The 13,797-nt window shown below is 47.6% G+C and overlaps 2 protein-coding genes across 17 annotated transcripts in view; one reads left to right on the top strand and one right to left on the bottom strand.

Moving 5' to 3' along the window:
- HLCS (holocarboxylase synthetase) overlaps positions 1-13,797 on the top strand; it is a 234,429-nt gene that overhangs the window by 213,448 nt on the left and 7,184 nt on the right. For 12 of the 15 annotated variants that reach the window (XM_074389292.1, XM_074389295.1, XM_074389285.1 and 9 more), the window contains 2 exons: positions 646-760; positions 4,084-4,297. In XM_074389292.1, coding sequence (XP_074245393.1) covers positions 646-760; positions 4,084-4,297 — 329 coding nt within the window. Of the gene's footprint in view, positions 1-645; positions 761-4,083; positions 4,298-6,093; positions 9,671-13,797 lie in introns of those variants that run through there. The other 3 variants (XM_074389286.1, XM_074389288.1, XM_039480577.2) reach the window with 1 other exon arrangement.
- The window catches only part of SIM2 (SIM bHLH transcription factor 2), a 52,786-nt gene continuing 47,195 nt past the window's right edge, over positions 8,207-13,797 (bottom strand). For both annotated transcript variants that reach the window (XM_039480518.2, XM_039480517.2), the window contains one exon: positions 8,207-13,119. In XM_039480518.2, the coding sequence (XP_039336452.1) occupies positions 12,692-13,119 (428 nt within the window). In that variant the 3' untranslated portion in view covers positions 8,207-12,691. The remainder of the gene's footprint in view (positions 13,120-13,797) is intronic.

Consider the following 13,797-nt stretch of genomic DNA (forward strand, 5'->3'; position numbering starts at 1 on the left):
CACCACACCCAGCTAATTATTTTTTTGTATTTTTGGTAGAGACAGGGTTTCGCTATGTTGGTCAGACTGGTCTCGAACTCACTGATCTCGTGATCTGCCCACCTCGGCCTCCCAAAGTGCTAGGATTGCAGGCGTGAGCCTCTGCACCCTGCCCACAGCATTGTACTTAAGACATTTCTACCTGCCTTTCATGACCTTTGTTAATTCAGGGCCATCTTTGTCTCTCAAGCATGGCTTCCTGAAGGGAGACACAGCCTGAGATTACTGTTTTCTCCCACCCTCTGCCCTAGCACGTTAGTTAGCTACTCCATGGTGGTGGTGATGGTTGATACTGACATAATGAATTAATTTACAAGGTAGGCATCTTCAGAAAGTGTTTAGGATGATGAGAAATGGTGCTGAGAGGTGGGGAAGAATGCTGGGGTTTAATGCAGACCATGTTCTTCAGGTATTTTACCTTACCTCCTAGCCCCAAGAGGCACTTCAATACTGGATTGTCCCAAAGAAGTGACTGGCTATCTGAAAACGAGGGGAGGATGAGGTCCATGTTACCTTAGCTTCTGCTTATCTTCCCTTAGCTCAGTGACTTGCCTGGGCCCCTTGTGTCCTGAGACTGCTTTAATTAACGTGCAGATTTCCCTTTAGGATATCAACTTACGAGTGAAGTGGCCCAACGATATTTATTACAGTGACCTCATGAAGATCGGCGGAGTTCTGGTTAATTCAACGCTCATGGGAGAAACATTTTATATACTTATTGGTAAGTTTCTAAAACCTTTTCTCCAGCATTTTTAGATTGATAAACTGTTAAAAAATAAAAATGGTTTATGCATGCTTACATTGGCAAGAGCAGATTGTCATATGAGATTACTTTGAGTCTTGTAGTTTTGGAGCAGGATATAGATGCAGAGAGACTAGTCGAAAGCACTTCACAGAGTTTAGCATTTTCTGTGTGTGACCATGGAAAGCACCAAAGTGGTAGCACATCAAACCAGATGTGATGTGACCACTCACATCAAAGTGGTATTACATCCTTCCACACTCCTGCTACTCATCGAATTCGAAATGGTGAAAATAAACATTTAATGTACCATTCTGTAATAAGAAAAAGAAAAGTTAATTTCTTTTATTATTTTGAGACTGAGTCTCCACCAGGCTGGAGTGCAGTGGCGCGATCTTGGCTCACTGCAACCTCTGCCTCCCAGGTTTAAGCGATTCTCCTGCCTCAGCCTCCCAAGTAGCTAGGATTACAGGTATGTGCCACCACACTCAGCTAAATTTTGTATTTTTAGTAGAGACAGAGTTTCACCATGTTGGCCAAGATGGTCTTGATCTCTTGACCTCATGATCCACCCACCTCAGCCTCCCAAAGTGCTGGAATTACACACGGAACCACTGCGCCTGGCCCAAGTTAATTTCTAAAATAGTTCTCCTGGTGTCTTGCATTCTTATCGTGACCTTCCCAGGCCATGAAAGAGTTGCCATCATTTGAACCTTCAGAAGAAGCTCCAGGCTGGTCCAGGTGGGGTAAAGAATCCCTGTTTCACCTTAGCACATCCAACTCAGGCAGAAAGATGGATTCAGAGGCAACCTCAGAAGTCAGGTTCCTAGGCATTCAGCCATCAGCCTCGCTCTGTGGCAGTCCAACCCTTCTCTGTGTTCAGAAATGAGCAATGGTCAAAAAACATGTAACCGTGTGTTCCAAGTGCCAGCCAGGGAATACAGGCCCGTGTTACCAGCTCTGCCACCAAGGGGCAGTGTCACTCTGGGCAAGCTACTTCATACCCTTAAAGCTCCATTTCCTATCTTTGTTTTTTGTTGTTGCTGCTTTTTGGTTTGGTTTTGGTTTGTTTTGAGGTGGAGTCTTGTACTATTGCCTGGCCTGGAGTGCAGTGCAATTCCAGAATTGCAAAAAACAATGATCTTGGCTCACTGCAACCTCCACCTCCCAGGTTTAAGTGATTCTCCTTGCGTCAGCCTCCCGAATAGCTGGGATTACAGGTACATGTCACCATGCCCAGCTAATTGTTTGATATTTTTAGTAGAGATGGGGTTTCACTGTGTTGGTCAGGCTGGTCTCAAACTCCTGACCTCATGATCCACCCATGTCGGCCTCCCAAAGTGTTGGGATTACAGGCGTGAGCCACCACGCCAGCCTCCTCCATTTCTTATCTTTAAGTGAGTCATTGCAGTTGATGCAGAGATTCCTAGGTAGGGGCCAGATGGCAGGGAGGCTCATGGATGATCAGCAGGGGGTAAGCAAAGGCCAGGCATAGTGGCTTGAGCTCATAATCCCAGCTACTTGCGAGACTGAGGCAGGAGCATCACTTGAGCCCAGGCGTTCAAGGCTACAGTGAGCTCTGACTGAGCCACTACACTCCATTCTGGCTAACAGAGTGAGACCCTGTCTCAAAAATAAAAAAATAGGCCAGTGGTGGTGGCTCATACCTGCAATCCCAGCACTTTGGGAGGCTGAGGTAGGTGGATTGTTTGCGGCCAGGAGTTTGAGACCAGCCTGAGCAAAGTGGCAAAACACTGCCTCCACTAAAAATACAAAAAAATTAGCTGGGTGTGGTGGTGCGTGCCTGTAGTCTCAGCTACTTGGGAAGCTGAGATAGGAGAATCACCTGAGCTCAGGAGGTTGAGGCTGCGGTGAGCTAGGATCGCGCCATTGCACTCCAGTCTGGACAACGGGACTGAGACCCTGTCTCAAAAAATAAATGAATAAATTTTTTTTAAAAAAGCGGAACGAAACATTTCCCTTTGGTGGGAATTCATAGTTTTTATTGAATTCTGAAGGCCATGGGATGGGGCATCTGACTTTGGGGAATCAGAGTAGCCAGCAGGGGTGCCCACTGGTCCTTAGGGCATAGCCTTAGCTGTGAGTAGTCAGTGTTGCTGATCAGCCTGGGAATTCCCGTGTTCTGAATGCAGGGGAGAGTTTTCAGTGCTGTATAGCACTTAATTTAATGCCTTACCTTCAGCAAGCGCTTCAGATATTGTTTGTATTGAATGAATGAATGAATGGATGAATGAACTGCAAATTCTGCCCTGTTGCTGTAGTTACTTGGTTTTTTTCTGGAGGTAATTGACGTTGCTTTGTATTTTAATAGCCAGTATATTGTTTTCAGATCTGAGACCATTCAGTCCTTCCCTTCACACTGGAAATGGCGGAGCACTTGCCGCAGAGTGCTGTTGTTAGAAATGGCATCGTTCTGTCTGAGGCGAATGTCTTGGGGATTTTTTTCTTGGAGTCACTGAAAACATGGTAGTTTTCTTACTGCTTAGTTCTTGTAGTATTTCATTTCTCACTGAAGACCTCTTGTAGGTCGATTCAGGGCCCTGCTGAATACTGAAGGTCAGCTGTTCTGAAGACACAGCCCCTCCCTGAGTGGATAGTGGTGTTAAGTAACTGCACAGAGAAGCCTGTTCAGATACCGCCCTGGGAACTCTCGTGAAGCCTTGGTTTAGGAGCCTGTAAAAAAGCCACTGAGCGTGGGTCAGTGTCTTGCCAGCAGCGTAACCTTAGCACCAAAGACTTCCAAGGAGAAAGTAGTAAAACATGCAGTCTAGGGTTATGCCATGATCAAGGTTTGAAATGTCTGAATGCAGAGTTTACTCCCCAAGTCCTGAATACAACTCATACAACTCTCTGTTTTCAACCGTGTGATCTGTTTATTCAAGTAGGAGAAGAAAGAAGAGATTCTCTTCTAGGTTGGGCTCAGCGCAGAGCTACAATGCCTGGTAGACCACTTATTCCAGAGGCAACACTCATACGTTTTGTCCCATATTTAATAGTTTCTATTGAATTAAACGGAATCAAATGTGGCTTTCTTTTTTCCCAACTTCTTATTTGCGGTAGGGCTGAGATGATTTTCAGCTTGAACAAGAATAGTAAAAGACGGACGAAAAGGAAGGTGGACAGAGAGATAGAAGTCACTCTTCCAGTGGCTAGAGACAGAAAATCTGAAATGAGTTCAAGGAAGCAGGAAGTTGACAGGACTGTCACTTTTTCCAGGTGGCAGAAAGGAATGTGTGGTGCCATCAGCAGGCTGAGCTGCTCAATTGTTTGTTTTTGTCCAGGCTGTGGATTTAATGTGACGAACAGTAACCCTACCATCTGCATCAACGACCTCATCGCAGAATACAACAAACAGCACAAGGCAGCACTGAAGCCCTTACGAGCCGATTATCTCATCGCCAGAGTCTTGACGGTGCTGGAGAAACTGATCGACGCGTTTCAGGACCAAGGGCCCAACAGCGTCCTTCCCCTTTATTACAGATACTGGGTCCACAGGTCAGTGCTGGCTCTGCCTCATTCTTTTCAACTCCTTCATTAGTACCTTGGTATCAGTAGTTCAGTGTCTTAAAATGAGGGGCTTAGCGGTGGTCCAAATGATAATCTTCTGTGCCTCTTCTGGAGAAACCGCATGGACACCATCTTGACCAAGTTAGCATCTGCAGTAATGGAGCAAACTGGCCTCTTGTGCCTCCTGGTGGGATGCAGTGGGAAGAACCAAAAACCATGAGGGGGTGTAACGTTGGTTTAATGTGGTTCTAGTTGTGAGGAAACCATCTGACACATCTAAATTGTCGAACCTTCTAGTTTGGTTCTCAAAGTGAGATCCCCAGGCAGGCCTCAGCCTCAATCATCAGAAACTCAGGGGCCGGGCCAGCACCCTGTGTCATAACAGATGCTCCAGGAGATTCTCCTGCAGCTGAAGTCTGGGGACCACACGCTGATGTGACGACAGCAGGCCTGTGTCCTGCAAAAACGTCAGTGTCCTCACACAAGCAACTGGACCAAAAAAGGGGGTGAATTGTTTGGGATTCGAGAAGACTAACGAGCGTGACCTCTAAATGTGAAGTGTGATCCGTAGATTCTGGATGGAGGGAAATGGCCGCGAAGGACATGGAGGGGACAGTGGGAACAACGTGAGCATGGACCACGTGGTAGATAAGGTCATTGCATCCAGACTGGGTTTCCTGAGCAGTCATAGTTCGTGCTGTTATAATTTTGTAGGAGGTTCTTCTTCTCAGGAGAGTCACGCTAAAATATTTAAGCAGAAAATGTCATCATGCCTGCAGCTTTTCAAAAACTTTCTAAATTTCCATTTGTTTTCTTTTTTTTTAAGAGAGGGTCTTGCTGTGTCACCCAGGCTGGAGTGCAGTGGTGCCATCATCGCTCACCACTGAAACCTTGAACTCCTGGGCTCAGCTGATCCCCCTGCCTCAGCCTCCCAAGTAGCTGGGACAACAAGAGTGAGCCACACACCCTGATAATTTTTTCTTTTTTTTTAGAGGCAGGGTCTTACTATATTGCCCAGGCTGGTCTCAAACTCCTGGCCTCAAGCAATCCTCCCAACTTGGCTTACCCAAGTGCTACGATTACAAGCATGAGCCACCACACCCAGCTGCAACTTATTTTTATATGATGCAGAAAAAAAAATGTGTGTTTATGTGTGCACAGAGAAAGCAAATATGGAAAACATTTTCGTTCGGTGTGAGAATGGAAGAGAATATGAAGTGTATTGTACTATTCTTTCAGCTCTGTAGATTTGAAATTCTTCAAAATAAAAACTTCGGGGGAAAATTTTATGCTTCGAAAGCTGTTAAGAAGGACATGACTTGAGTGCATTTGGAAAATATTCAAAAGAAGTAGGATCAGGATGAGCGTCACTTGTGGTCGACATGACCCAACTCTGTTTTATAAGATAAAACATTGTTTGCCAGCTCAGCCTCTTTTCAACCTCAGCCAAGTGACCTAGAGTAGCACAGTGTTTCTTAAAAGCGCTGGAGGTGTAAAAGCGCTGGAGGTGAAGAAGCGGTTCGAGCCATGACCGCAGATGACCAGAATTAGGAGGCGTGACACTGGATGAAGAACCTTCCATCCTTGTTGAACTTGCACCCTGCTGGTGATTTTAGCAGCTATGGAAACTTTCACCTGGGTGGAAGGAAGTTAGGCTCAGCCCGGGCTGCCTCTTCCCCTCAGCGAGCCCCAGCCCCCTCCCCAGCACCCAGCCCTCTCCCCGTGGATGATCATTCAGCTCATTGTCCCAAGGCCGCCTGTGACGTGCTCTTCCTTCTTTTCAGTGGTCAGCAAGTCCGTCTGGGCGGCCCGGAGGGACCAAAGGCGTCCATCGTCGGCCTGGACGATTCTGGCTTCCTCCAGGTTCACCGGGAGGGCAGCGAGGTTGTGACTGTGCACCCGGACGGCAACTCCTTCGACATGCTGAGAAACCTCATCCTCCCCAGACGGCAGTAGGCTGATGTTCCTGAGACGGGCCTGGGCCTGCCCTCCTGACTCACCCGGCCTGGCGCTTGGGCAGCAGGCGAGGATGCCACTGGGCTGCCTGGGGTCCGAGCCCAGTGCGGATCCACCGCAGCGAGCATTCGCTTTCACCGCGGCCGCCTGGCCACGCCCACACATCTGGAAATTGTTTGTTTTGTTGTCGTTTCCTTTGGTGTTTGAGGAGAATCTGGGATAGACGGTTGGCAAGTAGAAGATTTAGATTAGGAAACGCCCTGGCACAGGTGAGAGGTCGCCCTCCCTTCTGGGACTTCGGCTTATGTTTATCTCCCGGGGGAGTTTTTACGTGGAAATGGCAATGGAAGGCCGGGTGCCGTGCTCACGCCTGTAATCCCAGCACTTTGGGAGGCCAAGGTGGGCGGATCACCTGAGGTCAGGAGTTCAAGACCAGCCTGACCAACGTGGAGAAGCCCGTCTCTACTAAAAATACAAAGTTAGCTGGGCGTGGTGGCGCGTGCCTGTAATCCCAGCTACTCTGGAGGCTGAGACTGAGAATTGCTTGAACCTGGCAGGCAGAGGTTGCAGTGAGCCGAGATCGTGCCATTGCACTCCAGCCTGGGCAACGAGAGCGAAACTCAGTCTCAGAAAAAAAAGAAACGGCAGTGGGAGGATTCAGATATTTTCCCAGTAGCGGAGACCTTTACCCCTAGACTGTGAAAAAACAAACCAAGATTTGCTCTCGAGCCCAGGCCATTGTTGAGTTAGAAGTACCGTGTCCTGTTTCTGAGCATCTTGGGAGGTATTTAACACTAAGAACATGCTTTGGCTCTCCGTCATTGTTCCGGGTTTTTGTTAATGAAGGAAAGGGAAGGTAGACTTCCCAGAGCTGCTCTTCACCTGTGGTGTGGTCCCACGGCGCAGTCTAAACGCCTATAGAGATACAGCCAACTTGTGTGTTGCAATGACCTTGTAGAGGAAATCAGTTGATTGCTTTGACATTATTCAGTGAGCCCTCCTTTCCTAAGGAAGTTTAAATGTCTTTGCTTAGGGACTCGCTTTCTTAAGTAGGTTTGAATTTACTACCTATTGTGAAGAGATGGAATCAAGTTCAGAATCCTTAAATGTCTGATGAAGCGTCACTTGGAGGGGAGGTGGTGGCTTGGCTCTAACAGCTGGAGATGAAGGCACAGTCATGCCACGTGCAAGGGAGGGCTTGGAGCTTTGAAGCCAGGGTCAGACTCACTCTGAAATGTGGAGCATTCCTGCAAGACTGTGCCGTTCACGGAATATAGAAGACATGGCATTCTACTCAGAAGTCAGAGTTTTTCTCGCCGCCCCGCCGCCCCCCCCAACCTTTACCTCATATTACCAAGGAAGAAAATGTTATCGATACTAAACACCACCAGTTCAGAGGGAGGCTGTGTACGTGAGTGCCCGCTTATGTATGTACATGCGTGTGTGCACACATAGCTTTAAAAGAAGCCATTGAAAATCTGACGTGCTACTGGCCTCAGGAAAGAACAAAAGAAAGGAAGCGTTTTGATACGCATTCGCTATTCCCAGATGGACGCCAGGCCGTTTCCACGGCGCTCCTATCTCTTGAACTTGTGAATCATCCCCATTACCTTTCGGCTTTAAAAGGCCAGTTTGTGTCCAGCTTTCTCTCTTCCTGCCAGTCCCAGCTGAAATTAATGGAAAGAAAGTTTGATGGAGCTTTCAGCTTTGAACAAAAGCCCTCCACTGTAAACGAGCACCATCTTTATCCAGGTCTTACCCAGTCAGGCTAATTCCAGAAACTTGTGGTTTTTAGTATAAAATCTGTCTACCTTTAGTCAGGCACAGAACACCCCCGTAGGAAGGAAAAATACCTAATACGTATTTTTTGGAAATGAAACATTAAAAGAACTTCAAAAGTAATTTTTGGAGGTAAGGCTTCAATTAGAATTATTTTTCTCAAAAAAAAAAAAAAAAGAAAAGAAAAGAAAAAGAAAAACACTCTTCTCCAAATGCACAAGTCTTCTTTCAAAATTAGTTTGAAGCTTAAATAAAAGTCTACACCACCCCTAAATTACCAAATGGCCTCACCCTTGAGAGGGCACCTGCAAAATATCAGCCAGGGCAAAGATCTCGAGGCTAACGATGCAAGTTTCATTTCTCAGACTTTGTAATGTAAGGCCAGCCCCCTCTCAGCTGCCATCATCACTGTTGGAATTTCTTTGGGGGTTCTTTAATGAAAAACACGCTATGTTTTGTTGTAAGCTGAAGTCCTATTCTGGCCATTCTGCTTTGGGGAACAAAATGCTATCATTTAATTTCCTTTCTGCAAATTAAAACTAATGAAGTGTGGCCTTGTCAAAGGATGCAGAGATGTTCCTGGCGTCCTGCTGTGCCTCTGCTTTCTAACAGGCTGCCCTCACTTGCAGGAGACCCAGTTGTCTTGAGGGAGATGAGGCAGCCTTCAAGCAGAGGCCGCGTTTTCCATAAACCTGACTTTGCCTCACATGAACCAAAGACTCTCGCAACTCTGCTTCCTATAGAATTACCTGAATAAAGGCATTTTCCCAATAGCTGTTAGTGTTAGGGCAACTGTCTACCTGCTATATCCCTCTCCCTGGTTTGGGCCATATAGTATGCACCCTGCAACGAGGATCTCAAGGAGCTTTAAAGGTTGAATGGAAACTTGGCATTTTCCTCGTGATCTTTAAAATGTGGTCACTAAACTCAGGATTGGCTTGTGCTTTTAGAACACTGGATTATCCCTGGCTTTAGAGGCTGTGCATTGAGTATGGACCATGTTTTGTAAAAGCAAGGTATCTTCCTTTCCAGGCTGGTAACAGATTTCAGGGAGACTCTTGGGGAAGGGCCCCCTAAAACAGAACACTGCAGTCACTGGGCTTCCTGTCCCCATCCCCACCCCAGCGGTGCCCTTTGGCACTGGGAAGTCTGCCAGGGAGTGGTGGAAGCAGGAAGGATTTGTGTTCGAAGTAAAATCACGGTTGAGTTTCACTGCTGCAGGCTGACGTTGTCTGATGTGAGATCAAGTGACTGACTGGAGCCGCGCACAGGCCCACGGGGAGCACGGGCAGCAGAGTGCAGCCTGGGGATCCCCCAAGCCACAGCAGGGACAGCATGCTTCCCTTTTGCCCTGGAGTCTGGGAACAAAGAGAGGAGCCAGCCTCACCCCAAGCTTCAGATGTAAAAGGGAGGCAGATGGGCTTCCGTTCTCCAGACCTGTTTGCTCTTAACCGGCAGATCCTGGGAGAATCCTCATTCCTCGTTAATCACTATGCATATTCGAAATACAACAACATGAAAGCCTCTGCAGTTTTAACTTTTCAAAGAATGTCTCTGAAAAGAATCACTTTAAACCAATGCCTATAAAAAGTAAATCTACCAAAATAAACTAAGACTTTCTATGTGGTTTGGGCTCACTCTTCTTTTTACAAGTTTCATTTTTAAAAGTAGGCAACTACTTTGGGTTACTGTATTTTTATTCATATTTAGACATATTTTTACAAAATAAATAGTGTTTTACATAGTAAGGAATATTTATGTATTTCCAAGTATTAAGAAGCCAGGTGGTTTTTTTTTTTGACATATTATTGACAAATGTATTCAGCGCTGTACACAAGAGAAATATTATTACTCCAAAGAATGAAAGTAAACAAAACCCAAAAACAAACACCCTTTTCACTGAGGTGAGAAATAAATTTAATGTAACAACTTCTAGATTGTTTTTAGGATAGTCCTTATTCTTTTGTGGAAACTGCTTGACTTTTCATCTGAATAGTGTTTCCCCCAAGATTTTAACCTTATATGTCATACTTAAGTTTGGGAACAGCTTGAATAATGCATTCTAGATAACACAAGGGCTGTGATTTTATGGCATTTATTTGCAAATGTTCTTCATTTTCCATTCTGTCTGTAGCAGCCCCCCAGTCTACCTTAACTGGCTTATAGCTGGGTTAAATTAGAACTTAGGTAGACTTTATACAAGATCCATTGGCCGTGTTAAACCTCCCCCACTCTTAGGGCGGAAGGGCTGAATGCAGGGCTGATAGGACTTTTAAAAAGATAAAAGGGGTGGGGGCGAGGGAGGCGGAAAATACAGGCTCTTACAGATACCCTCCGCTGCCCTCCACACCCAGCCCACTGCTCTACAAAGGTATGAATGGAATGGCTTTTCTAGAAAAGGGCTTCCAAGAACATAAAGGAATTCCTTTCCCTGGGAGGCCCTGCGGAGGGCTGAGCCAGCCTTGAATTGGGCTTATTTCTCAAATCCATTTGATCTGGCGTTTTTGTCAACATAGTACATGTTAGGGCCCACAACGATTTTTTTTTTCCTTTTTGTAAAAGAGAGGCATATATATTAAAAATGCTTCCTCTTCCCCTGGCAGAGCCTCACAGAAGTCAAGAAACGCTGTCCCCAGCTTAAATGTGCAGACTCTTAAAAGATGGAGGTAACAATATTAGGTTGCCATAGTAACAGCGCTGTTAACTTTGCACTGAGCCCTGGCCGTCCTGAAGCCAGCTCGTGGAAGAGTCTTCCTTCATGTTCTAGGTTATGAGAACAGTGATGTTTGTTTAGACAAGGACGTTTCGCTAGTACACATTTTCTTTTTCCAGTACATATACAATCTGTTACGCCTGTCTACATTGTCACTTGTAAAATAGGGTCTTTTTTCTCCACAGTAACCTTTCTTATTGAACTGCTCTGATAGCCTTGATTTATTTTTACTAAATACAGCTCCAAAAGTTAATAGCAAGGTAGACACAAAAGCATTTTGCGGTACTTTATTGGAAAATGTCGGTGGTATCTCCTAGTAATAAAACCTACACCTTTCAGGAATCACGGTTTAATTACAAGACTCTTGAACATTAAAAAAAATAATAATACCCTCGGCTTATTTCATGTGCACACACTTAGAAGGAGCTGTGAATGAGGTATAGCTGAGTACGTGGAGAGCTGGGCACATCCTTTTCCACCATGCAAGCCCCTTCGCTGCATGACCCACGGTCCTAAATTTGCAAATTGTAACTCGTACCATGATGCCCACTGACAGATACCCTGTAGGGACTAAGTCAGGTCCTTTCACTAAGTGATACAGGGTTGGCAAAGAAACCAGTTCACATTTTGAGAGCAGTCGGTGTAGGTGCCCTTTGATTCTAGAATGACGAATTAAAAACATTTGTGAAAACCTCTTTCCATTCAGAAAGATGGAAAAAGTCTCCTGAAATAAACCATCTTGATAAAGCAGCAAAATGATGCAGTGTTTATAGTGTGAAGAAAATGGAAAGATGGTGGTTCAAAGCAGTTCGGAGCCATGATGAAATTTTTCAATGTTGAGATCTTTAAGCAAGACCCACAAAAAATAAAAATGAATGGAGGCTTATTTTTTAAACACTGCTGGTGCTTTATGAAGGGATTTTTGTTTACCTGTTGCACACGTGACATGTTCTTATGCGTTTTCTCGCTTTGTAGAAATGCTTCAAACGTCTACATCATTTCATGACATCCCCTTCACAGGGTTCTCCTCCGCGAGGTGCAGGACCCGTTGACAGTGTTTCGTATCGCACATGCAATTTAACTTTATTAGCACTATTTGTAGCAAACACAAGCCTAGTGAATTACAGATCTGTGTGGGCCAGAGGGATTTTGCCACATAATAATGAAGCTGGACAGGGTCATTCTCATAAACTCTCTGGCTACATATATATTTTTGCATTTAATGCCTATTTAATATATTCTGAAGATGCTATTCCTGGTGTTCTCAAGAGTTCATAGGGGTAAGGGGGAGGTAAGAGCTTGTTCATGTGCTTGTGAAGCACGCCCATGTTGGCAGACACACACAATGGAATTGCATGATCACCCCCTCAGTCTTGGCTTGTTGGTTTTTGTATTGAAGAAAGGGTTAAATAAAAAAACTAATGAGACTCTTGAATGACTTTTAAAGACAGTGGAGTTGTGTATTCATAGGACTTACAATCATCACTTCTGCCTCCACCTAAGCATCTAAAAGGGCTCGGGACACAGGCGTCCCCTCCCAGATCCGCCATCCACGTGGAAGAGCGGACTGCGGCAGGGTGGGTTTCCCTCCTGAAAGTGGGGGATATTTGCGGAGTGAAACCGCTTCAATCTCCCCGCGGGACTTTCTTGGAACGTCAGGGACAAGGCCAAATGGCTGAGGCCCGATTTCAAGGTGAGGAAACCAAGCCCCCAGCAACTGGGTCGCACCGGCCCTCGCAGCACACAGGCGGGCGGTCACCTGCAGGGCGCGCCTGGGTCCTCGGCACCCGCGCGCGCGGCCTCCGCGGGGGAAATCCGCAAGTCGGCGGCGGCTCTCCGCATAAATTACTGCAGGTCACGCGCGTCTGCCGGGCTCGGTGGCACCGCAGCCCCCGGAGGCAGGGCCCAGGCTCCTGGCGCGGCCGGCCGGCGGGTCACCTCCCGTTGGTGATGATGACCGAGGCGCCCAGGTAGTGCGGCAGCGGCGCTCCGGTCGGGGAGGCGGCGGCGGGGCTCGGGTGCCGGGGCCGCAGCGCGCCGGTCGCCGTCTCGGGGCCGCCGGGGGCGCAGGCCAGGCCGGAGGCGGCGGGTGCGGCGCCCCCCAGCGGCCCGCGCCGGGCCAGCACGCGGTGGTAGTTGAGCAGCACGAAGGGCAGCTGCGCCGGCGCGCCCGGGGGCTCGGGGGCCGGGGGCGCGCAGCACTCGGGCGCAGTGCGGGCCAGCGCCAGCCGCGCCCCATCCCGGGCGGCCTGGCGGGCGGCCTTGGCCGGGCCCAGCGCGGGCTCCTCGCGGTAGTGGCCGCAGCTTGGGAAGCTCGGGGGCGCGGTGTCCTCGCCGAACCTGCGCACGGCGGCAGCGGGCGCTGCGGGGACAGGCGACACGTTAGAGGGACGCTTGCCCCCGCAGCAAGGGGCGCGGCCGCAACCGCACCACCCCACCCAAGCCCCGGACTCGCCTGCCGCCCCTCCGCAGCCCACGCGCTCCACCCGCGGGGTGGCTGTCGCCCTCCCCCCCTCGGTCTAGTCCACACGGTCCAATCTCAAGATGAGACCTGAAATGTTCCAGGAACCACGTTACAGAGAAACAAGTGGGATGCTTGTTAAATAATACACTTCCTTTAATGCACTGTAGCCAAAATACTATCTCAGTGTGCAATTAGTGTTAAACAATTATTGGGACTTTTTTTTTTTTTTTTTTTTTTTTTTGGTACTGAGTTGCAGAGCACAGGCCGCACCTGCCTCACTGCACTGGCCACATTTCCATGTTCAAGACCACATGGGGTTGGTGGCTACCTAACTGGATGGCAGGGGACTAGAGGCCACCAGGGGCCTTAGTGTTAGATGGCCGTGTCTGTCCCGATTTCTTCTGCCAGTCCCTCAGTGGGGGAGGGGAGTGGGTAACCACCCTGATTGTTTCGCCATGGCATAATGAAAAATAACCACTCCTATCTACTCAGTCAGACGCCTGACATTAAGTAGCTTCCCAGCTTTTCTTTTTTAACACCTTTTGGCAACATTTGTCTTCCTTTAATACCAGAGAC

This window comes from Saimiri boliviensis, chromosome 18 (assembly GCF_048565385.1).
Source record: "Saimiri boliviensis isolate mSaiBol1 chromosome 18, mSaiBol1.pri, whole genome shotgun sequence".
In the NCBI taxonomy this organism is placed as follows: Eukaryota; Metazoa; Chordata; class Mammalia; order Primates; family Cebidae; genus Saimiri; species Saimiri boliviensis.